Here is a 23,629-nt window from a genome sequence, read left to right as displayed (position 1 = left end):
TCACTTGACCTCTGGGCCTCAATACCCTCACCTGTGAAAAGAGGGGATTGGATTTAAATAACCCTCTAAGATCTCTTCAAGTTCTAGACCCGTGACCTCAATAAAGAAACTAAGTGGCAAGAATGGATGGGAGGGGCAGCTAGGTGGCACAGTGGATAGAGCACCGGCCCTAGAGTCAGGAAGACCTAAGTTCAAATTTGACCTCAGACACTAACTAGCTGTGTGACCTTGGGCAAGTCACTTAATCCTGATTGCCGCCACCAAAAAAAAATGGGTGGAGAGAGAGAGAGCTCAGGACCCTAGGCTTGGTCCTACCCTCTTGCCTTGAACATTTCTGCCCTCTATGACAGGAAAAAACTGAGGCCTCTTAAGTGGACAGGGCAAAGCTGGAAGATCCTGCCTCCAGTGTTCTTTCAGTGTTCATGCCAGAGCATGAGTAATTTGGAGTGCTAAAGTTCCCTGGATAAAGTTCCTTTGCCACAGTGTTCCAAGTGACTGGCACAAGATATATTCTGTCTTTTGGCCAATGGGGGCTCCTGAAAGCTGGACACTGCTGCTCCAGGTATATGTTCACATCCCCTTCCTCTACCAAGGTAGCTAAAAGACCAAGAGTGGTGCTAGGGGTAGGGTGGACAGAATATCCCGTTTGGGGGGTGATAAGAACAAGTGAAGGCTTTGATGCCTCTGGAGATCTGAGATCCCTGGGCAGGATTACAGAGGGCTGGAGAGATCAGAGAATGCAGAAGGGAGATTTTTTAAAACAACAGCTAGAGGACAGATGTGAATTCCCTGCCTCCAAGGCCTTAGGAAATGACAAAGGAGGGAATATTTGTAGGGTATACACATGACCAAACCTCAGTTATTGGCAGTATCGAAGTACAGAAGTATAAACCAATATAATGAAAAGGGCTTTAAAAAATTAGCATACCTTACATCTGAAATGTGGTATGGTAGATGACTCTCTCTCTAGAGGAGATAAGGAACAGATCATCAAAACAAAAGATAACTTTAAAACTGGGTTTGGAATATTAGAAATACATTTTAATATGGCAGCTAGATGGTGCCATAGTGCACAAAGGGCTCGGGGATGAGGGTAGGGGCATGAGTTAGGAAGGCCTGGGTTCAAATCCAGCCTTAGACAGTTCCTAGTTGTGTGACTCTGGGTGAGTCATTTAACCTGTTTGTATCAATTTCCTCAACTGTAAAATGGGAATAATAATAGCACCTATCTCCCAGGGTTAATGTGAGGATAAAATTTAATATTTATAAAGTGCTTTGCAAATCTTAAAGTACTATATAAATGCCAGCTATTGTTGTTATTATTATTGGGCATGGTGACAGTGAAGTTGTGTCTTCCACATTCTAACTTCCCAACCTCATCTGGAAAGCTGTGGGGCTTAAGCAGTGGTGATATCTGTCATAATACCAATTCCCACTCTTCTTCCCAAGAAATAAGTAAGATGAAGAGGAAAGGTCTTAGGATTTAGAGCTGGAAAGGCCCTTAAAGATCATATAGCTGATGTCAGAGTTAAAATTAGATTCCAGGTCCTTGGACTCCAAATATAGCATTTCCCCCACACTATACTGCCCTCTGGCTGCCAAGCTCAGTGCTACCTAGAGCAGCTCTATCAAAGGCATCCGTAGGACTTCTGCCTAAAGTGAGACAAGAATGCCCAGCTCCAGGGTTGCCATAACCTCATCAGAAACAGGGAGTCTCTGACAGAGCCAGTTTTGTTTGTAATGGGTGCCTACACAGGGTGAGGTCCTCTTCTGGGCCTGAATAGGAGACCCCTAAGGTCTGAGTTGTCCAAGACATACGCTAAAGGCTTCCCCTCTTAATCCCCATTCTAAGAGTGTACTCAGGGAATGCAAATTCATTTTAGAATTAACCTGAACCAAAAAGATTTAGAAAGAAATCCATAAATGAAAAAAAAATGAATTCTCTCCACTGGCAAATAAAACTAAATTCTCCATTGCCTGTTATTGTTTTTTTAATTCATACCTTATTACTACACCTTTAGGGTAGATAATTGAGAATTGAGTATATTTATGCTTCATTTTAGAACTGGAAATGAAATCTCTTCCTGGGAGATCTGTGATCTTGATAAAAATGGACTCATTCCTGGGGGTACCAATCTCTCCAGATTATGAAGATAGAACTTCCAGCATAGTTACCAACCCTTCCCTACTCCTGTATTTTACTTCTCCTTCCCTTTCTCCCTCCTCCTTCCTACAGCCAATTGGACTCAACTATCTCTTTTTCTTTTTTTTTAGTCCTCAGTTAAACTCACAACCTGTGACTGAATTTAGTCAGTTTTGTCTCCTGGTAGGCTTTATGAAACATGACCAATAAGTTTTGAAGAACAAAATCAATGCATCTAGGATAAGAAGGGAAACTGTCAATTTGGGGGAAAAAATCTTTTCATCAAACATCTCTAGTGAGGGTCTGATATCCAAGATATATAAGGAATTAACACAAATATAGATGATGATGAGCCATTCATCAATAGAAAAGTGGTAAAAAATATGAATAAACAGGTCTAAAAAGATGAATTGCAAACTATTAACATTTGACAGATTGCTCCAAATAAGAAAAATGCTAATTTAAAATATTCCTGAGGCTTCCTCTCACCCCTAGAAAATTGTGAAAGATGACAAAAGATGGCAACAGTCGATGTTAGAGGGCTTGTGGAAAGAAAGGCACACTAATACACTCTAAGTGGAACTATGAATTGTTCCAACCATTCTAGTAAGTAAATTGGAGTTCTGCTAAGAAATTAACTGAACTGTCCATACCTTTTGACTCAGAGAGTCCCCCCTTCTAGGCATATATCCTAAGACTTTTCTGGTCCTATACATAGCAAAATATTAATTGCAGCACTTCATAGTGGTGAAAACAAAGTAGGCATCCATTGATTAGAGAATGACTAAACAAATTATGATGTGTGAAAGAAACAAGGAATATTAAGAATGTAGAAGAGTATTTATATGAAACTGAATGCTGTGTGAATAATCAAGCTTGGCCCTAGAGAAGAGTTGACACCATGCACCTCCCTCATTTCAGAGGTGGGAGAAAGGGGAAGGGCTCTGGGTGTGGTACACTGGCAACACACACATATGTGTGTATATATGTATGCATGTATGTATGTATTCCTGAAAGGGTAGGTAGAAGGGGGGGGTGAGGATATATCTGGAAATGAATTGATATAGAAACCAAAGGGCATCAGTAATTTCTTTAAAAGAAAGAATGAGGAGTAATGACAATAGCATTGACCACTGTACCAGACTTTTTTTTTTCCTGCCTTGCAGACTGGACCTGCTGATGGTGGAGTTGGGTTTAAATGGCCAAATGTTCTATCTTAGACTTGATAACTGAAATAATCTCTTTAGGTGGAAGAACTGACTTCCACACCCCTCTCTCCCTTTGTGTATCTCCCCATGTGAGTTCTTTGCCCTGGATGACTCACATTTCTCTTTGGTTGTGGGGGAAAAATAGGACCCCTGCAAGATGAGCAGAAGGCCCATTCATCTGTATGGGTTTGCTCTGGTCTAAAGGCAGAGAATGGACAAGATGATCTCTAGAAGCCCTGCCAGGGTAAAGGAGAATAAGTAGTGTGCTTCTCTCCAGTATCTTGGGTCTCAAGAGGAAACTGTTGTCAAAGCCCAGATCATTTGAACCATAGATCAGCGCCGGAAGAAATCACCTGGTGCAAACTCTTGCTTTCACAAAGAATTCGCTTGTCACTCAGGTATCAGGCCTCACCTTCACCTCTTCTCCATCTCTCAAGGGTCAGGGTCAAGGCCACACCGCGCCCCCTTCCACCCTTCTCTCACTCAGCCTCCCCTGGGCCGACGGGAGGAGGAGCCAACGGGATGGACGTGTGTGTTTTTATTATAGCTTTGGTCAAAAGGGGCGCGGCGGAGCCGGGCCGGGGGCTTTGGGTATCGCTGGGGGCAAGAGGATAGGGAGATGAGGAAGGCTGTCTGGGGCACCCCCCACCTTAACCTCCCCGGAGCGAGAGTCAGGGAGCTGGAGGAGCCTCTGTAGAGGAGAGGCTTACCTTTCTGATAATTTCTCCTCCCCAGCCTTCCCCCGGGATTAGGAGAATTGGGAGGGGTACGCGGCACTCCCGAGACAATATCCAGTCGTATTATACATATATACAGTGCAGAAGGGGTGGAGGTCTTCACAGCCCAGGGACCAAAGGGGCTGTCTGTGAGCGGGAGCTACCCGGGGGCCCTGTTCTGTGGCCGCGCACCTGGTGGCCCCTAAGGTTCCAGGTGTTACAGCAGGCTGAGGCTGCCTCCATCCTCCACCCCCCTAGCCCCTCCTTTCCTTTCGGTGTCTGGCTGGGGAGGTGGGGGCGGGGAAGGAGGCAAAAAGAGACCAGGGACATTCCGCCCTCTCCACCCGTCTGGTCCAGGTGTGAGGGTAGCTCTGAGGTTGCCTTTCGGGCGTGGCTTAGGTGGGAAGGGATCGGGGAGGCGTAAGGGAGGGAGAGACGCCCTGCCCTCACCCCGCCCTGCCCGGGTTCAGTCGGAGTAGATGATGAAGCCGGAGAAGGTGCTGTATTTGTTACTGTTCCCGCCGTGCGCCTTGCCGCCGTCTAGCTTGATGAAGACCTCGTCCCCAGCATCCAGGTGCAGAATCACGCTGTTGCTGGCATAGTCATAGTTCTGGTCAGCGTCCTGGGCGATGGCGCTGGCCCGGACCTGGGTGCCGAGGTGGAGTTCGGGTACAGAAACCGGGGGAGAGACACAGGGAGAGGAACAGAAGAGAGAGGAAGGAAAGGGGGCAGAGAACAGAGAGGAGAGGGGCAGAAGATTAGAGACAGAACACAGAGGAGAGGAAGAGGGGATGAGGTGGGGGATGCAGAGGAAAAGAGAAGGGAGAACAGAGAAAAGGGAGAAAGGAAAAAAGGCAGAGGATGAAGGAATGGAGGACAGAGAAGGAAAGAGGGACAGAAAATGGGGGGAGAGAAATTAGGGGAATGAATGTCACAGTTCTTGCAGTTAGCTCCGCGTAGAGTTGAGCTGCACCTCTGGAAGACAAAGGGGCAGAGCATCCCCATGGCCCCCTCTTTTCCCTCCTTCAGGTGTCTGATCTCCAATATTTTTTTCATTTACTTGTGCAGACAGAAATAATTTGGAAGAAAACAATCCCCTCCCGCCTTCAAAAAACAAAACAAAACAAAGCAACCCCCCCCCAAACCCAAACCAGTGTTTACTCTTTGCTACACTTTAGAGTTAAGATGGAATCTTCCTCTTTGACTTGACAGGGTGGTTGAGTGGGGATGGGGGATGGTGCAGAAGAGGAGACTTGCAGATAGTTTCATGGGCCCCCCTTATTTTACAGAGGACCCTGAACCAGATCATCTCTAGGCCCTCTTTAGCTCTGTTGTACTTTATTCTATCTTCAGATGCTAATTACTTACAGGGAAGGAGGAGGGAACCAGAAAAACTTACAGTTCTTCTCTTCTCCTCCCCTCCCCCCAAAGTCCCAAGTACTTGAAGAGGGGACTGGGATGGCATTCTGCTTTTGTAGCTGAAAAGCCATCTTTATTCCTTTCCTAATCATTTCTCCCATTCAATAATAATTTCTTCCATATGTATGTATATGTATATATGCATACACATATACATATACATATATATGTGTATATATATATATATATATATATATATATATATATATATATATATATATAGCTTTACAGTCAACTAAGGGCTTTTTGCCTACATCACTGAATCTCATCTGATCTTCACTATCAACTGTGAAGTGGTAGAACATGTGTTTATTATTCCCATTTTACAGATGAAGAAACTGAGGTTCAAGGTTTATGATAACACAGCTAAGTTTTACCTACTAGTTGGTGGTAGGTACTAGAACCCAGCTCTTCTGACTCCCAGTCTAGTGGTCTTTCCACTACTACACATACAAAAGGCAATTCTTTTATCAGAAGGAAATAATTCAGAGGAAGGTAAGGGAGCCTTCTCCCCACCCCCCCCAAATAAGTCAGGGTCTACTCATTGCTGTACTTTGGGGTTCAGATAGAATCTTCTTTTGCTTGGGTAATTGAGGATGCTAGTTTCAAGATAGCTTTAAAACTATACTAAGACTTAGGGACACCTCATATTTGAGGAATGTGGCTGAGGAGTTTCCTCCATTGCAGGCCCTACCTAACCCAAGGCCAGGGATATGGCCAGATGGTCTCTTCCCTCTAAGATTCTCCAGTTTTGGAGTTGGCTCCTTCTTCCTTTCAGGGATAGAAGTAAACAGACAACAAAAGGGAGTGAGGCCTCAGCAGCTCAGTGCAGGAAATGGGTATGCCAGTATATTTTCTCCCTCTCTGGTTCATCTTGAGACCTTAAATCTCAGGATCCTGAGTCTGTTGTGTTCTTTGTTTTTGAAGGCAAATTAAGCAACTGAAAAGAGTATTAAGCTTGGAATCAGCCAACCTGGGTTGGAGTCCCAACTGTGCAACTCACTAGATATATGGCTGTGGGCAAGTTGTTTCATCAGTAAAATGGGGATAATACACTGCTTACCCTCCGCAGGTGAGGACAAAGGGAGATAATACAGGGTGTCCCCAAAGTCTTGGCATGGTTTGAAGGTATTAAAGCTATATCTGCTTAGGTAGGATTGGGCCAGATGGCTTCTGATGTCTCTTCCAATTCTGAGACTCTATGATTTCTACAGAGGGGACAGAATGGGGAATTTGCAGCAACTGTCCAACTACCCTCAATCAATAGCAGGGCTGAGGTCACCTCCTTTTGATCTGGTCCCTAGAGGGGAAACTGATATATGGGAAGCATTGTATAAAAGTATTAAGCTTGGATAATTTTTTGGGGGGAAGGTGGCTAGGCAATGGGTTTAAGTGACTTGCCCAGGGTCACACAGCTAGTAAATGTCAAGTGTCTGAGGCCTGATTTGAACTCAGGTCCTCCTGACTCCAGGGCCAGTGTTCTATCCACTGTACCACCTAGCTATCCCTAGAGGTATTAAGCTTAAAAGTGAACCAAGAGTTTGGGGAAATCTTGTATCTGATGCTCCCTAACCCTCACGTGCTGGTATGACAAAAGGAAGGGTAACCACTTCCCCACTGTCCATTCTGAAGGGCTGCCCTCACCCTCTTCCCTGTTCTGCATTCCCTCTCATGAAATGTCTCTTTGTGTTAGACTATAGGAGATGTGTTTGGGTGTAGGGGATTCTAACTGAGGCCTAGGGTAAGAGTTCCTGCTCTGCCTTTTCCTGGAACAGTTGTGGTCACCCTGAGCCTGAATCCCAGGATCAGGAATCACTTCAGGATGTGGAGAGAAATGAGATAATCTTAGTGCCAACCTCGTAGAAACAAGGCAAGCATTTAGTCACTATTCCTGCCTATAACCTTAGAAATATCTCTGATCCTTTAAGGAGCAGAATGGGTCCCTCTTGATCTGCTCCTTTCCCTAATTCTCCCCAATCTACTGTCCTTCCAATTTATGATCCTAAGGTAGCCAATTAAAGGGCAGAGAATACTGCCAGAGAACTGACTGCCTTCTATGCAGGTCAGTAATGAAATGCACCTGCATATATTTGCATGCCATTCATTTAGTGTCCAAACACCCAAATTCTGGTCCCTTTTCCCTGACACATTCCAGGCTGTGCCTGGAAAAAGTTCTGGTTGGTTTCACAATCACTTTTGAGCTAAGCGCAGGGGATGATTAGGATAGGGTGGGGAAACTCAGTTTCTGCATTTGGGAGATGGAGGAGAAGATTCTGTTTTTACCACTGACACTTTCAGCTTAGATTTTTGATATGATAAAGAAATAAGGGATTTTGGAGGGGCGTTATTGTTGGGGAAAGGTTTTGGAAATGCTGAGCACTCCAGAGAAATAGGCAGCTAACTTTTGGTGTTATCTCCCTGATCTTAGTGTCATTTATTACTGTGTATGCATGTTGTTATCTCTGCTAATACATTGCTGATATTTATTTTTATTACTCAGATTAATCCGGCCTTAACTTATTAAGACAGTGTATTTTTAATAACCAAGTCCATTTTAATATTTGCTGAATGAATGATATGATAATCTTGCATTAGAAATCTCCTGGTGATATGACAGGCATCTAGAATTATTATGATTATTGTTTATTAATTACCATGGTTGTTCTTGAAATTATCCTAATTATCTAATGAGGCATCAAGATTGTACTGCTCTAGTCCTATTCCAAAGGACAGGGGACTGAACCTCAAGAGTCAGGACCCCAGGGGCAGCTAGGTGGCACAGTGGATAGAACACTGGCCTTGAGGTTGGAGGACCTGAGTTCAAATCTGGCCTCAGACCCATAATACTTCCTAGCTGTGTGACTCTGGGCAAGTCACTTAACCCCAGTTGCCTCACTTAAAAAAAAAAAAGAATCAGGACCCCAGAGACAGAAAGGATGAAGGGATTTGGGATTACTAAATGATGAGGGAGATCAGGAAAGGGAACAGAAAAGACCCATTTACTTGATGCCTGATGTTGAAGTAGAGGCTGGATGACCACTTGTTGGTGATAATGTAGAGAATATAATAAAAACTTAACACTTCCATAAGGCTTTAAGGTTTGCAAAGTTTACATACACTATCACGTGTGACCCTTAAAACAATACCCATTTGACAGATAAGGAAACTGAGGCTCAAAGAGGTTTAAGTGACTCGCCTAGGATCATAAAGCTATTCATGTTTTATTTAAGCTATAAGTGTATGATGCAAGATTTGAACTCATAGCTTCCTGACTACAAGTTCATGCTTCCCCTTCCTGCTTAGGTAGGGTTGGGCTACATGGTCTCTGGGGTCCCTTCCAAATCTGAGATCCCATGATTCCCATGGAAGAAGAGAACAGGGAATTTGTAGCAACCGTCCCACTGGCCTCAAAGTCTTGCAGGGCTGAGGTCACCTCCTTTTGACCAGTTCCCTGGAAGGGAAACTGAGAAACAGGAGGCAGTGTATACAGATCTCTGGAGTAAAAAGATCTAGGTTCAAATAGTTCCTCTGAAACTTACTATGGGGTGACTTTGGACAAGTCTGTTAATCTCCCTGGGACTCAGTTACTTCATCTGTCAAATGAGAGGTTGGGCTAGATTGCCTCTAAGGTCCCTTCCTATCCTGGGTCTAAAATGAAAGCTTGATGTTGAGAATTAGGCCCATGAAAAGGTGAAACAATGTTAGCGGGATCAGTTAGCTCCACAGACACAACACTGGAAAGAGATACTCAGCCTAATCATATTTCTTGCAGGAATTTTTGAATTCATGCATTTGTGGTATTATTGAAACCACTACTGGTCAGCATGCTTATTTGAGATTCACCTGCTCTGGACTTGAGCAGGAACTTTAAAGAAGCCAGCCACTGGAGAATGGACGTAAGTGGACGCTCTGTTCCCTTAGTTGGCAGTTCCCACTAAGGGCCTAGATGTACAGAGTGGCTTCTCAGGAAGCCTCTCTTAGTCTTCTACTGCAATACTATGAGTAAACTAACCTCAGTACAGGGTAAATGAATTTCAATTGCTTTGGAGAGATTCTGGGGCTGCCTCCCTTCCAACAACACTATTTAAATGGATTCTGGGACCATGACTCTGACATAGTTCACCTGTGGTTACCAGTCATGGCGGAATCCTCCTTTGGGCTTTAGGGGCAAAACACACACTCCTGAACCGATGAAAGGAAAGAAGCCAGATCTTTTTTTTGGTTTTTGGTTAGGCAGTGGGGTTAAGTGACTTGCCCAGGTCACATAGCTAGTAAGTGTTATGTGTCTGAGGTCACATTTGAACTCAGGTCCTCCTGAATCCAGGGCCGGTGCTCTATCCACTGCACCACCTAGCTGCCCCAGGCCAGATCTTTTTTATGTTGTCTTCCTCTATTAAGCTAACTCTTGCCTCAGTCTCTTCTAAAAATCATATTTAAAAATTCTTCCCTTTTCCCTATTTGAAAAAAAAACTATTTATCCTTCTAGAATCAGTATTGCAGAATTTCTGGGCTGAAAGGGACCTTAGAGATCATTTAGTCCAACCCATTTGTTATTCAGAAGAGGAAACTGGGGCCCAGAGAGGGGAAACAGCCTGCCCAAGGTCACACAGTGGCTGAATTAGAATCCCTCTTCTTTTAGTAACTAATACTAGCCGAAGGTGACAAATTCCTTTTTATGCCCCACATCCAACAGATCTCCACACTCCTTTATATACTCCAAGGTTTTAAAGGCCTTCTCATTAGCCCCTGGAAAATGACCTAGGTAGTGGTGCAACAACTCCTCTATATTATAACTGCATTGCCTGACACACGGCTGGGATCAGAACCAACACTTTCTTCTTCCCTTTCCCCCTACCCTCAGCCTCCCCACCTAAGTCTACAGGTCTAAGGACCTACCCACCCCTTCCCTTTGAGAGTTCAGAGCTATGGGGTGGTGGTCAGGGAGATGGGAGGGTTTGAGGGAAATTCGAGCATCCATGAATGGAAAGTAAAAAATACAGGCTGGACCTCAGAGATATGAGAAGTAGCCAATAGCAGAAATGAATGGCCTGCCCAGAGCATCCAGGATGACACCCCCAGCAGAGGAGAATGAAGACTTCTGGAGAGTGACTGGAAGCCCTTTCTCTCATGCTTAGGGAGAGACCCAGGGGGAAAAGGAAAGAATTTCTCTTCCCTATTGGTTCATCCCTAAATGTGCTGCTCCTCCCCTCGTCCCTTTCTTCTTTGCTTTCTCCCAATCCTCACTCCCTATCCCTTCTCCTATCTCTGCTCTTTTTCCTGTCTCTGCCTTCTTCTTGTATCTTTCCATGAGGCTAGTCCCAAGTGCCTACATCCAGAGCTGTTCTAGAAGGGAGAAGGTGGAGAGGGTGCTGGCTTGGAGCACATCACATTAGGTCCCCCTCCCAACCTAGTTAGAATGAATATCATAAACAGTTACAAAAGGACAGCTTGACTGGAGTGAGAAGTGTGTGTCAGGGTTTGTGCCAGGGTCTAGGGACTGATCGTGTGGGTAGGGTTGTAAGCAATGATTACACGAGTAAAGGTGTCTGTTCGTCGAAATGGTAGGACTTTCTCCTCCCCCACTGGCTGCTTCCCTGAGTCATTCACTGGTCCTGAACTTCCCCCCCCCCATCCCCATATGCCATCTCAAAGAGTAGGGCCTTAATTTGCTAGGCTCTGCCCAGACCATGCCCCTTGCCTGGATGTAAGGCTGTTTTTCTGTTTGGTGATGGAAATAAGCTGTCATTATTTCTCCATAAGTGATATTAGTGTATTTTTAGCATTAGGCACCTCCTCTAAGGCCACCCAGTGATGGGGCAGGGCTGGGAAGGGTAGGTATCTCACTTGTCTTGGAAAGATCAAGCTCACAGCCCTTCATCCCAACCCCTGAAAGCTCCAAATTCAAACTTTCTTTGGGAAAAAGGAGAAACTCGGGGCTCAGCTTTCAAAGGTGACATTGCTGAATCTTTTATTGGTGATTAATAAGCAGAATTGTGTTCTAATCAAGGCTAACCCCTTACAGGGGCCTGGGGTAGCTTAGCTTGCCCAATTTAGCAGCTGAGGGCAGAGATGAAAGAAGAATAAGAAAGGCTGAGCAGGGACACAAACACACCACCATGGCTTTATCCTGATATCCACCCCCTCCACCTTTAGCTGTACTTATGAGCCTCAGTTCAGGCAGGCACAGTCTGAGAAGGCAAGGGCTATTAGAAAAAAAAGAATAATCTGAGGCTAAGGTCCCCTCCTCCCCTGCTCAGTTGCTTGACAGCCCTTTCCAGGAGGCAGGACCCCCACAATCTGAGGATTTGGCTTGATCATACACCTTACCCCCCAGGTCAGTGGACAGCCACATTTCAGCCCAGGCTGGGTCAAAGGAATAATTATGGAATGAGTTTGGGGCTGGGACAAGGCAGGGGGTGGCATTATAAGCTTGCAATTTCAGATCTTCCTCTTTCCCTTCTCCCCCCAGGTGAAGAAGGCAGCCACAGTAGCAACTCCTTCCTGTATTTCCAAGTTCGATCCCAGGTTTATGGGCTCCAGGGGATTCGAGGTAGGTGGGCAAAAGGGAAAAGACTCTCCTGGGCAGAATTTTTGGATGCCACCCTTCCCCCTAAGCAAATAAGGAGGAGAGAGGAACTGCAGCAGAGCTCAGACACCCACAAACCCTGTCTCTGGGAGGCAAACTTTTCCCACGGGGACTACCTTGCTAGGTTCTGGGAAATGGGGACAGGGCTGGGTGCTGATTTACCCAGTATCTTTCTACTTGAAAGGTCAGCTAGAAAGCCCCGGGGGGTTATAGGACCCTGGAGGGAGGGTTTTCGGCTCTAATGACCTGTGTGCCCTGGCTACCCTAAGTCCCTTTGGTCCTGTTTCACCTGCTCTAATTGTCCCCTCCCATCCTGAAGCTCACAGTACCTCCTGTTTCCTGACTCCTAGCACTCCTGTTGTCCTGGCCCTCTGGCCCCGCCTATCTCCAATTGTCCCCCTCCCCACCTCTCCCATCTCTAGGATTTCTTTCGCTTGGGCCCTCCCCACTTACTCTCAGTGCCCACCTGTCGTTCCCCTCTTCGGATTCTAGGGTTTACACCTGGAAGGGAATTTGGAGATCATCTACTCCAACCTACTCATTATACAGAGAAGGAAACTGAGGCCCTGAGAAGGGAAGTGACTTGCCCAAGGTCACAGCAGCAGAAAGAAGACTAAACCCAGGTACTTACTCCGAATCCAGTGCTTTCTACACACCGTGTCACCAGAGCCCGAACTCCCTATTCCCAGTCACTTCCCCACCCCCCCATTCCCAGATACCCACCTACCTCGGTGACCCTGTGCTAAAGTTTCTCTGTTCTCACGACCCTGCCCTTCTCCCCAGTCCAGCCCAGCCCCAGACTCTCCTGGTCCCCACCTGCCCGTTCTTGCAGAGATCTGCCCACATGCTGGTGCCATCCCCTCCTCGCATCAGGACGTGGTAGGTGAAGAAGTAGGTGCCAGGGATGTTGCACGTGAACTTGCCGCTGGCCGCGTCGTAATTGTTCCCCAGGTTGGTGACCACGTCATCGAACTTGAGGATCTCGTAGCCCTCGTGGGGATTCTTCAGGCCCGCGTAGAAGGCCACCCGGGGCACCGTGGTATAGGTGGCCGTGCTGATGGCACCGTTGCCCCCAGGGCCCGGGAGCCCAGGGGGACCTGGTTTCCCGGGCTCACCTTTGTCCCCAGGGGGGCCCACAGGGCCCCGGGGGCCAGGATCTCCTGGAGGTCCTGGGGGTCCAGGCTTCCCGGCTCTGCCAGGCTTCCCCTGGGGTCCCTGCACCAGAGTGGAGGGCGGGGGTGCGCCACTGTGCTCGCTCAGGGGTTCACCGTCCGGGCGTGCAGCAGTGGTGGAGCCCGGGGCTCGAGCCGGGTAGGGGTCGCACACCATTCGGCAGGTGCCCAGCATCTCATAGTGGCCGTCGGGGCCGCCAGAGCTGACGAGCACGGGGATCAGCACGACCAGGACCAGCAGCATCACCACTCCCACTGCGGCCGCCAGCAGCGTCTTCCTCCCGGCGCGGAGCCTAGCAAGCGCCGGGCCGCCCGGTCGCGCCGTCGGGGCAATGGTGCCAACGGGGCGGGGGGGCACCAATGGGGCGCCCGTGTTCAGGGGCCGTCCTGCGGATCTCCGGGCATGGGGCCGGGCGGAGCGCACGGCGCTGCCTAGCCCTTCTCCCTCCTCCCACCCTTTCTCCCTCCCGCGGCGCGGCCCGAACTGAGCAGCGCCGCCGCCCGCTCTCCGCCTCCCGTTTCCTACAGCTGCCGCCGCCCCCTCGACCGGGCCCCGCCCCCTCGGCCGCTCCCCTGGCCGCTCCCCCGGACTCTGCAGGCGGGAGGAGAGGCAGAGTACCAGGCGGGGCTAGGGTTCAATTGGGTTGCAGGAGGCTGGGACCCGCCTCCCGAAAGGGGGAACGGGTTGGGACTGAGGAGGAGGGGGTGGTACGAGGGATACGAGGAAAGAAACGAACGGACACATTAAAAAAAAGAGAGAGAGAAAGGGAGAAATCGAGACTAAAAACGGGGGAGGGGAAGGGGTTAGACAGATATAACAAGAAGGAAAGAGGGAGAAAGACAGGAAAATAGAGTGACCGAGAGGGAGGAAGACAGTAAATAAAGACTCAGAAAAGGACGTGGAGATCATGAGACAAAAAAGGATTGAGACTACCAAAGTGTCTTTCTTGACAGAGAGAGAGAGAGAGAGAGAGAGAGAGAGAGAGAGCGCTCAAAGAGAAAGGCACACTACAAAGTGCGAATTGAAGTGGACAAAGAGTGATGAGTACAACGAGGATAGTCATGATGATGATATCAATCCGCTTCCATTTGTGCCGAGCTTTAGAGGTTCTCAAAGGGCTTTCGCTTCTTGTATTTGAGAAAGGAAAGGACAGGAGGATAGCGGAGGAGGGATAATGAGACAGGTGGGAAAAAAGAAGGCAGAGAAAAGGAAGGGCAGAGAAGGGAGAGGAGGGAAGGGGAAGAAGGGATAAAGGCAGGATTGGGTAAGTCCGACAAGCACGGGCCAGAGCCCGGGGCTCTCGCAGTGCGGAAGAGATGGAAAACGAGATGGGATTACTTGGATCTGATCGGCTGTGAAAACCAACATTTCATCAATAGTGCCCTGACTGCTCAGCACCTAGTCGAAAGCTTTAATTCCAGCCTGAGTGCTTCTGGAAGAGCCTGGGCTGCTCTAGAAGAGGCCCCCTCATCTCCTGAGTTGACAGTCAGGTTGCTGACACATCTGCCATGGGGCCGTTCGCCCTCTGGAGACAGAGAGGCATTTCCCATCACCTCCAGTCCTCCAGCACCCTCCTTCCATGCTTGGCTTCCAGCAAGAAACTGGCCACACCACTCTTCCTCTTTATTTTCCTCTGAGGCACACAACCCTCGTCCCCACCCCTTGACTTACTGTCAGTGGAGAAATCCCGCCCCCCCCCCAGGAGAGAATTGACCTATTTGATCTGTTTCCCCAACATCTGAATAAAAGAACTTCTACAAGTGAGGAAACCCTTTGGTATTCAAGGGGGTTAATCTCACACTAGCTACCCCTTCCACTCCCAAACCCCTCAGCCTCCCACATCTCATCACTCAGCTCCTTTTTCCCATTAAGTTTGGGTTGCTCCCCTTTTCTCTATTGCATTAAAGTGTTTAGGTTGCACAAACTGAGATGTGTCTCCTTCCATCAAAATATTTGTCACATTATTTGAGGCAGAGAGCTGCACTGCTCTACTGCCTCCCCCACCCGCCCTCTGTTTATCTTGCCCACAGGGGCTCTGCCATTTCAAGCGATGCCTCCTTTCCTGGCTGAAGGGTGAATGCCCTTCTCTCCTGCCTTCCCTCCCCAGAGGCCCTCTCCAAACAGGCCAGGGAGTAGAAATCAAGTCTCTGGGAAATCACCAGAGTTTGCGGTTGCTGAACTCCTCTCTACACTCTACCCTTCCCCCTCCTGAAGACAGTCTCCCCAGGAACTGATCTCTTCTCAGGAATTTCTGGACTCCTTGACCAAAGGGGTGCACTGAAGACATGGCTTGTGTGGTGTTTAGTCCCAAGGTTGGAAACTTTTAAAATGTGTGCAGGTATTTTTCCCTCGAGTCTTGAGCTGGAGAACATTTTAAACTGTCCTCAACTCCCAAAGTGGGGACTAAGTGCCAGAGAAATGGGTGTAATGGGGATGCTGAATGCTAGGGTGAAGTCCAGGAAGGAACGGCAGATGAAGGAATGCAGTGCTATTCAGGGCTTCAGAAGAACTCACCCTTTCCCATCAGGAGTGGAAAACAAAATCCCCATTAGACTTCGCCTAGTTGTTGCTACCTGGAGCTTCAGGCTTATGGGTAGGAATGGAAGAGCTGTTGACTTAAGCACTAGATAACAAACTTGTGTTGTAATTAGCACACAGAGAGACAGCACTCAATACTGGACAGATCCCTGGATTTCAAGTCAAGAGACTGATGTCCAACTTCCTGCTCAACCACTTAGTGGCTGTGGGACCTTGGGTAAGTTCCTTTCTCTTCACAGTCTCAGTTTCCTCCTCTGTGTAAAGTAACTTTCTAAAGTTAAACCTTCTCAACCTCCTTCCAGATCTGTCCTGCTATGATTCTATGACTTGTATAGAGGACATGACCCCAAACAGACACTTCAGAATCTCCTCCTTCTTTCCTAAAACCTTTGGGGTTTGTCCCAAGTTCACTTCTGTGTGATGCTCTGTTTCTCCTCTCCATCCAGGAGCTGTTGGAAGAGACATCTCTCCTCTCTGACCGCCCTTCCCTTTTCAGCCAGGCTGGTGTTGGGGGGGGGTGCCCCCACAACGTATGCCACTAAGGAGAAGCAAGCTTATTCTGGTGCCCCCCCCAGCCCCCATCCCGAAAGATGGCTCCCTCTGGCTCGGCTTGGCGTCTCTGTGAGCCCAGCCGGATTTTCCCCGCTTCGATGGAGTGGAAAATAACGGCTTCAAACTTTGCAGAGAGGATCTGGTGCCAGAACTTTAATTAACAGCCATCTTGGCCTTCGAGCCTGGGCCAATAGCTGCCGCCAGCACTGTTTCTGCTGCCTCCAAGGAGCTGGATGGGTAAGGGTGAGTGCCCTGTCCAAATCCTAGAAAGAGGAACCCTCCAGGACTGGAGACTCTCAAGAGGATGGTGATCATATGCCCTGGGGAGAGAAAACCTACAGTTTACTCTTTCTTTTCTACCTGTTGGTCTGGTGTCACATGGCCATCACTGACTAATTTGGGTGAGATCCGAGCCTGCAAATCCTCAAATCAGTCAAGCCCCAATCATGATCTGGAGATCCTGGGTCATAATTCTTTCTCTGAACCCCAGACGGAGGCCACACTCTACCACCTTTAGATTTGGGGGTGGGGGGTCATGGAAAGAGCCTTAGATTTAGTCAGCAGACCTGGGTTTGAGTCCTGACTCTCATTTATTAACTGTGTAACCCTGACCAAGACATTTCACCAGTCTGATCAGTTTTCTCACCTGGGGATGATAAACGTTTCTCAAAATTTTTACAAATGAGTATGTTGATGATTTTAATTATTGTTCAGTTGTTTCCAGGTCTTTGTTCCAAGCTCCATTTGGGGTTTTCTTGGCAAAGATACTGGAATGATTTGCCATTTCCTTCTTCAGCTTATTTTATAGATGAGGAAACTGAGGCAAACAGGGTTAAGTGACTTGCCCAGGGTAAGATAGCCAATAAGTGTCTGAGGCCAGATTTGGACTCAAATCTTTCTGACTCCAGGCCTGGTGCTCTATCCACTGTGCCACCTAGCTGCCCTATGATGGTAATAGCTGGTGTTTATGAAGTGGTTAAAGTAATTTACATAGATTATTTCATTTAACCCCCTAGTACATAGGTATTACAGTTATGATAGAATCTTAAAGAAGAGGTAACTGAAGTTTAGATATCTGAAGTGATTTACCCAGGATCACACAGCTAGTAAATGCCAGAGGCAGAATTTGAATACAGGTTTGCTTGATTCCATGTCCAGTACTCTATGAGCTATACAATACTGCTTCTTCAATAATAGGGTTCTTATGATAAGAAAAAGAGATAATGTATGTAATATAGTTTGTAACCATAAGGTCTTATATCAATGTGAGCTATCATTATCATTCTCTTTTTATTAAAACCCATTCCAGCTCCTGCCCAGACTCTCAAGATCAGACAGGAAGAAGAATACAATGACAATAATATTTATAATTATTGCTATTTATTATATTATTTATCATATTATAAACTATATAATTTATTATTGTATTACTTATCATATTATTATTATCACTCCCCAGGAATGGGCTTTGATCACAATAATAAATAATTATTTTTATATAGCAGTATAAGGTTTGCAAAGCACTTTACAGGTATTATCTCATTTGATCAATAGCTTTCACCCAAAGGACACTTGGGGCCACAGGACAAATGACATATCTTGCTCTTCCATCTTTTGATTGGGGGAATGGTAACCTAGCAATCTAGATACCTAAACTGCTCATTCCCCCAAACCACTTACAGTCCCAACCGACTTTCATTAGGTATCTATTATGTACCAGGCACTATGCCTGGGGCTTTGGGTACAAATACAAAAGCTAAGTAGAACTTTGACCTCAAGGAATTTTCAGTTTACTGGAAGGAAATGACATGTAACATAGGTAAATTCGAGCTAATTCAAGGAGAGAGCATAATGGGAGGAGGGAGTCAGGAAAGGTCTCTTTCCAGAGGTGGTACCTGAGATAAGCCTTGGAAGAAACTAAGAATTAGAAAAGGTGGGAGAAAAGGGACAGACAGTCCATGCAAAGACATGAATAAGGGTGATGGATTTTCCAACTGAGGGAATAGCAAGTTTCCCTGCTGCCTAGAAGGATTGCCCCCTTGGGAACCTAGGTTAGTAGAAAAGAAACATGAATACTGGAGCAGGGGTGGTAAAGCCCCACACAGCTGAGAGCTTATCTGTGTTTCTGTCTGGGAGCCAGGGAAGGACAACGAACTGGATGTCTTCAATTTTCCTTTGAGGTTTTTTGTTTCATTTTACTACATTTAGGTTGTAGGTAAGAAGTCCTCCATCACCTCCCATCACTCCCAATGATACTCACAATTCGAGCAAAAGAGTTAGGGGAACAGAGGGAGACTATGAATGTATGTCACTCCGAGGAAGTGTGAGTTGGGATGTGGATGTGAATGCTTATGGTGGAGTGGAGTTGAATGAATCTGTGTGAATGTGTTAAGGTTGTGTCCTTTTGGGTGTGTGTGATGATGTATGGCTGGTCCACTGGTCTTTGCTTCCTTCTTTGAAGCTATCATTTGGGGATAGAAGAAGGCTGGGGCAGGAATTTATCAGTCAAAAGATCAGGTGCTTGCATCTTGGCCTTTCCCTCCCTTTCTCTGCCTTATCTGGTGGGACCCCTTTTGCTTCATATCACCTACTGCCTATCAGCGCACCAGAGGGTTTAAGGACATAACCAAATTTGGGGAAATTTCAGGGGGAAATTATGTAGAATTGAGCCTTCTCACAGTTCTGGATCATGTGTTTCAGCTTCGCACAGTTTTGAAGCACTAAAGATTCCCTTCTAGGGACTCCTAGTCAGGTTCATTCATTCATTCACATTCATTCATTCATCCCTCTCTGCTTTCTCTCTTTAGTCCTAGTTCAAGCTATTGGCTTTATCCCCCTCTTGTGGACTCTGGTGGAATAAGGTTTTCAGTTTGGGGGTGTTTTTTTTTCCTTTCTGTTTGGGCCCCAAAATGCTGACTTTGTGACGTTAGATAATAGGAAGAGCACTGCACTAGGTGACAGACATCATGATTTCAAGTCCTGACTGTCTCCAATTGGCTATGTGACCTTTAACAAAACATTTTCCCTCTTTGGGCCTCACTTTCTCTATTCGCAAAATGAGGGAAAATAAGACCTCTAAGGTCCATTCCTGCTCTGACATGTTAAAGGAAAATCCATTAATTTATACTCAATACTGAAAAATACATAAGAGCCAAGTTTAAGGTGCCTTCCTCCTTTCCTCCCTCACCTCTCCCCTTTTATGATTTATCATCTTTTAAGGGAATGAAAAGGATTGTGTGTACTTTTGGGGATTGTGATGTAATCTGAGTAGGCACCATGTCAGGAAAAAACTTACAAGATTCAGCAACACTCTGGGATTCAGGCCTCCTGGGTCCTAATTCTAAATGTGATGATGCTGACAGGGGCTTTCTTCAAACTCTTCCAGTTTCCCAAGGTGCCAGGCTGCAGAGAAATTCCTACATGTGTATGTGTATGTTTGTGGGTATTAGTGGAAACTTGGAGGGGTATGGTGGCTAGAAAGTGAACTACTACTTCATAGAGAGAGGAATGGGAAGTGAGGTTTTTACTCTTCTTCTTCTGGGGAGGGGTAGAGAGACCTAGCTTGACCCTATTGGGTATCTATCCCCTCTTCTCTAGTCCCCTATCCCTAGTTTGCCCTGCCCAAAACACGGGCTGACACTTAGCAAGGCATTTTAGCTGATCCATCCTAGATTAATGGTCTCAGAGATTGGTGGGGTGGCGGTGGGGGTAGGAGGGAGGAGTGGATTTCTTATTCATGGTATTCAGAGAGCATATGCTGAAGGTGGGGGGTAGGGGGAAGCATTTGCCCATTTTCTGTTTACTCTTTTAGTCAGCTGAGGGAGCAGCTGGGGCCTGAGCCCTATCTACTCTAACCCCCTGGGTTCTTCAGCCCTCTTGGTCCCTCTTTGGTCCTTTTCTTGTCCTACCAGCAGGGGGAGGCCATCCCTCTCTGCCCCGAAAAAACCCAAGCGTCTGGGTAGGGGCGGCAGGGCAAGGGAGGAGAAAAGGGAGAGCAGATGGGAAAACAGCTTCTTTAGCCCCCCCCCCAAAGGCCCTGGATCAGGAAAATTGCCTAATCAGAGGGGCCATCTCCCCCCTCCCTGCCCAGCCCGCTCCTCCGAGCTGCATGTATAAGTAATGAGGCTCGGCAGCCCCAACAGGAGCCAATATAATGGCGGGTGTTACGGGGTCAGCCTCCGAGACAGATAGCGTTATGAACAAGTGACAGGCAGCACAATTATGCCTCCAACTCACAGGGAGAGAGTTGGGAGCAGGAGGCTGAGCCCCAGTGAATATGAATCTCCAGCTCCTCTTCCACCCTCCCTCCACATAGGGCTCTGACCTGCCCTCCATCCTCTGGGCCCCCAAGTTCCCCGATGCCCACCCCCACCCCAGTGTATATGTGTATGGGGGGGGCGGAGAAGCTCGTTGACCAGCAGGGAAGAGAGAAGCAAAGCAGATTTTTTTCCATGAATTTCTGAGAAAGCTCTCTGCTGGTCTTGTGGGAGCCCATGAGAGAGGGTGGGGTTTTTTTTGGGAGGGGGGGTGATAGGAAATTTTGGGTCCTTAATCCCTAGATGCAGGGAAAGCCTTTACCCCAGCTCTCTCCCCTCTGGAGAGAAGAAGAGAGGGGCCACCCGTTTCACTGGATTAGCATCTATTAAGTGCCTACTACGTGTCAGGCACTGGAGATGGAGGGACAAAAACAGTCTCTTCAGTCAAAGAGCTTCCATTCTATTCTTAGGGGGCTTACATTCTCTGCTTTCAGAGGACCTCTAGGATTTCTCCCTCTGAGACACCTTGCCCATCCTCCAAAAAGAGCATGAACCGCAAAACCAGAGCTGCTGAAGCAAGCAAATGGGGGGTTTGGGCTGAGGCTCGAAGGGGCCAGCCCCTTACCTTTTCTGAGGGAGCTCTCAAACAAAGCAAAAAAGTGATTGATTGTCTATGCCTCCAGGGGTTTTCTGTGCTAGAGTGTTTTCTAGGAAATATCCCACTGCTATGGGAGGGCAGGGAAACTGAGGTACTGCCCTTCCTTCTCAGAGGGAAGGGCATGGCTTGGCTTTCTGACTTCCCCATTCACTTTGCCTCTAGGTCATCCTGAACTGAGCATTTTGATGGATTCTATGGGCATTTTGATCTGTTTGCTTTTCACCTGGTCTCAGCCCTCCTCCACCATCCCTAGGTACTTTACAGACCACCCTACTTCTGGAAGCAGCAAAGATTTATTGAGCACCTACCAGGTCCGTCTGTCTTTCTGTACCTTTTCCTATCTGTCTGTTCTAGCCCCAGGCCAGGGCTGTGCATGTTAGTGTGTGTCCTGTACATGTGACCACTGGGGCTACAGCCCTTCTGGGTCCCTGCTGGAGTTGCTCTGATAAGTCGGGAGGCACTTGTCCACCCTTACCTACCCCATCTCCCCCTCCTTCTCTAGCCTCTCAGAACCTGATGGTGCTTGGGGATCCTCAGCATGCCAGCTCAGGAAAGGGGAGGGGGTATGGAGAGGAGGCTTAATTAGCAGCCAATGCCAGGCAGCGGGCGGCAGGGAGGGGAGCGGCACTGACTTTTCCCTCTATAGATCCGTCTCTCCGGGAGAGGCACTCACCATACCCAGCTTCAGCTTTTGCTTCGGCTTCGTTATTTTCAGAATCTGTTTAACTCTTTCTCTGCCTCTCCTGGGCCTCTCTTCCTGAGCATATTCTGGTCTCCCACCCCCCAAATCCCCTGCTTTTCCTTCCTAGGAACCAGGGAGGTTACTGGTCTTTTATCTCAAATTCGGGAAATAAAAAGACTGTTACCATCAGAGCTTCGGTCTAACCTCACCCCATTTATCAACCTTATGCTCCTCCCCCTTCTCTTCCCATCCCTCTTTTTCTCCTCAACTCATTTCTTCCTCATTCTCATTCAACTCCATCTCTCCCCCACACCTTTCTAGCTTTCTTATTCTAGGCTAAAGGAACTGTGGAAAGTTGGGGGTCATACTTCCTCCTTCCGCCCCCACTCTATCCCAACCCATGTAATCGAAGTGTTCCTAAATTCTCCTTCCTGAGAAAAGCAATATTGGGGGAATGGAAGAGAAAAAGAAAGAATCCCACTTTCCCACTCACCTGCAGATCCGCTCCACCTCTGTCCCAGATCCACCCTCCCCTCACCCTCAGGGTCATTGGCCAACAGAGATGTCCAGTCCTTCCAAAGGGAGAATTGACTCACTCCATGGTAGAAAGCTTTCCTTCCTGCTCTACAGCCTGAGGTCTTCAGTCCTTCCTACCTCCTGATCATTCCCACGAGGGCCATGGGCACAGTCTGGACAATTAGAAACTGGCCAGTAGGACCAGATATTAACTCTGTCCTTTCCAGCCAGGGAGTCTACACAGGGTCAGGGAGTCCCAAGACTATAGTGATTCTAGGGAATATTGGAGCCTGGGCTCGCTTGGAATCTTCATTATCTCTGAACTGTGGAAATGAGGGGGTCATCTCTCATCTGGGAAACAGAGAGCTGCCTTCTGGAATGTGGGGCTTGATCAAACTTGCTACTAGAAGAAACAGAGAAAGTACTTGGAGAAACATCATCATCATTATCTTAACAACTGACATTTCTATTGCACATCAAGTTTTACAAAATACTTTACATAGATAATATCATTTGCTTCTATAGACTCATTATCTCAATTTTACAAACGAGGAAACTGAAATTCATAGAGATTTGAATGACTTGTCCAGAGTCACATAACTAGTCAGTACCTGAAACAAGATTGAAAACCAGGTCTGTCTGACTCTAACTTTAGCCCTCTATCTTCTATGCTATACAGATAAAGAAATTAACCAATCTAGAGGGATACAAAGACATGACCCTGGCCCTCCACCAGTTTACAGTCTGAGTGTAAGATATCAGGAAAGATAACTGTAATATATAATATTACTTAATAAGTGAATTAGAGAGTTATAAAACAAGTTATAAAACAAACTCCCAGAAGTATTCAGGGAGAAGATTTAGAAGGAGGGAGAGAACAGATATTTATTAAGTGCCTGTTATGTGCCAAGCATTGTGCTAAAGACTTTCCAAATATTACCTCATTTGATCCTTGAAACAACCCTAGAAGGAAGGTGCTATTATTATTCCCATTTTACAATGGAGGAAACTGAGGCAGGCAGGTTAGGTGACTTGCCCAGGGTCATACAGCTGGTGAGTATCTGAACCCACATTTGAATGATCTTCCCGATTTCAGGCCTAGGTGGTGTCACTCTAAGGTTTTGCTTTAGGGGGTTTGTAGACGAGTTAATTGGGGGTGCCCTGAGGGCAACATTAAGAATA

At 47.1% G+C, this 23,629-nt stretch overlaps 1 protein-coding gene across 1 annotated transcript; it reads right to left on the bottom strand.

Moving 5' to 3' along the window:
- Positions 1 to 3,874: 3,874 nt before the first annotated feature.
- Positions 3,875 to 13,713, bottom strand: C1QL1 (complement C1q like 1). The gene is made up of 2 exons (XM_020997782.2): positions 12,889 to 13,713; positions 3,875 to 4,713 (listed from the first exon to the last, which is right to left on the bottom strand). The coding sequence occupies exons 1-2, from the start codon at positions 13,486 to 13,488 to the stop codon at positions 4,534 to 4,536; spliced, it is 780 nt and encodes a 259-aa protein (XP_020853441.1). The 5' UTR covers positions 13,489 to 13,713; the 3' UTR covers positions 3,875 to 4,533.
- Between the last annotated feature and the right edge of the window lie 9,916 nt (positions 13,714 to 23,629).

The sequence above is a fragment of the Phascolarctos cinereus genome, unplaced genomic scaffold (genome assembly GCF_003287225.1).
Source record: "Phascolarctos cinereus isolate Bilbo 61053 unplaced genomic scaffold, phaCin_HiC Scaffold_5;HRSCAF=322, whole genome shotgun sequence".
Classification (NCBI taxonomy): domain Eukaryota; kingdom Metazoa; phylum Chordata; class Mammalia; order Diprotodontia; family Phascolarctidae; genus Phascolarctos; species Phascolarctos cinereus.
Note: the sequence above shows the minus strand (reverse complement) of the source record. Positions and strands in the feature narration are given on the sequence as shown.

Bases quoted from the DNA above. Each gene is read 5' to 3' on its own strand.
- C1QL1 (XM_020997782.2), bottom strand. From the start codon at position 13,488: ATGCTGCTGGTCCTGGTCGTGCTGATCCCCGTGCTCGTCAGCTCTGGC. The intron at 4,714-12,888 runs GTGGGGACCAGG...CTCGGCACCCAG, and splicing joins ATCTCTGCAAGAACGGGCAG to GTCCGGGCCAGCGCCATCGC.